This window comes from Lottia gigantea (genome assembly GCF_000327385.1).
Source record: "Lottia gigantea unplaced genomic scaffold LOTGIsca_14809, whole genome shotgun sequence".
Taxonomy (NCBI): Eukaryota; Metazoa; Mollusca; class Gastropoda; family Lottiidae; genus Lottia; species Lottia gigantea.
Window position 1 is genome coordinate 1 of NW_008707763.1, and position 1,122 is coordinate 1,122.

Here is a 1,122-nt window from a genome sequence, read left to right on the forward strand (position 1 = left end):
GTGATGGTCGATCTTTTGTTGTAGTGAGCGAGTCTTGAAGCTTCGGCAGCGATTCTCTCGAAAATGTCGTTGACGAAACTGTTCATGATAGACATAGCTTTGCTGCTGACTCCAGTGTCGGGGTGGACTTGTTTCAGCACTTTGTAGATGTAGATGCTGTAAGACTCCTTTCGTCGTCGTTTCTTCTTCTTGTCTCCGCTACGTGCGGCCTTTGCTTTTCCGGCTTTCTTAGCCCCTTTGGCAGAAACCTTTGGCGGCATGTTGAATTTAGAGTACTAACGTGATGTGGACAGTGCGGTGTCTAACAGTCAAGTGAGTAGTGAACACGCGCGAAATTACCAGATTAACGAATTACTAATTAGATTTTCTCTCTTGTACAAACCAACTTACACTCTCGTTATTCGTCCCTGATCAAAGCAGATCCACGGGTGAGGTGAAATAGACAAAAAATTCATTCCCCCCTATGCCGAGAGGCAAAACGGTTGAAAAGGGACACTTTTCGCTTGAAAATAGGATCGAACACTTTTTTTTTTACAAAATTCTTGTATGGGTCTACACAATACACGCGTTTAGTCTATTCATTTTCCTCTCGTACACAGAAGAAGAACGACGTTCGCAAGAAGCAATCCAAGATGACTGACGCAGCCGTAGCTCCCGTTCACAAATCACCCAAGAAGAAGACCTCAGCAAAGCCTAAGGTGCCAGCTGCTCACCCGAAATATGTAGATATGATCAAGGCTGCAGTCGCTTCCTTGAAGGAAAGGGGCGGCTCCTCCAGACAAGCCATTTTGAAGTACGTCATGGCAAACTACAAAGTCGGCACAGACCTGAAAGCAGTTAACTCCAGAATAAAGAACGCTTTGAAAAACGGCGTCAAAGCTGGTACCCTGAAGCAGTCGAAAGGCACTGGGGCTGCCGGTTCCTTCAAACTCGGTGAAAGCAAAAGCGAGAAACCCAGCAAGGTGAAAAAAGTCGCCGCCAAGAAGCCTGCTGCCAAGAAAGCCTCTACACCAAAGAAGCCAAAAGCCAAGAAAACTACCACCAAGAAGACAGCTACACCCAAAAAGACCAAAGTCGCCGGTGCCAAGAAGACAGCTGCCAAACCTAAAAAAGCTGCTCCCA

At 46.5% G+C, this 1,122-nt stretch overlaps 2 protein-coding genes across 2 annotated transcripts; one reads left to right on the forward strand and one right to left on the reverse strand.

The window, feature by feature from the left end:
- Positions 1-2: 2 nt before the first annotated feature.
- LOTGIDRAFT_71126 (hypothetical protein) lies at positions 3-170 on the reverse strand (the record flags this gene model as incomplete). The annotated part of the gene is made up of 1 exon (XM_009050282.1): positions 3-170. A coding segment is annotated over one exon (168 nt), but the record flags the coding sequence as incomplete, so codon positions are not given.
- Positions 171-632: 462 nt separating this feature from the next.
- LOTGIDRAFT_177054 (hypothetical protein) lies at positions 633-1,080 on the forward strand (the record flags this gene model as incomplete). The annotated part of the gene is made up of 1 exon (XM_009050283.1): positions 633-1,080. A coding segment is annotated over one exon (448 nt), but the record flags the coding sequence as incomplete, so codon positions are not given.
- Between the last annotated feature and the right edge of the window lie 42 nt (positions 1,081-1,122).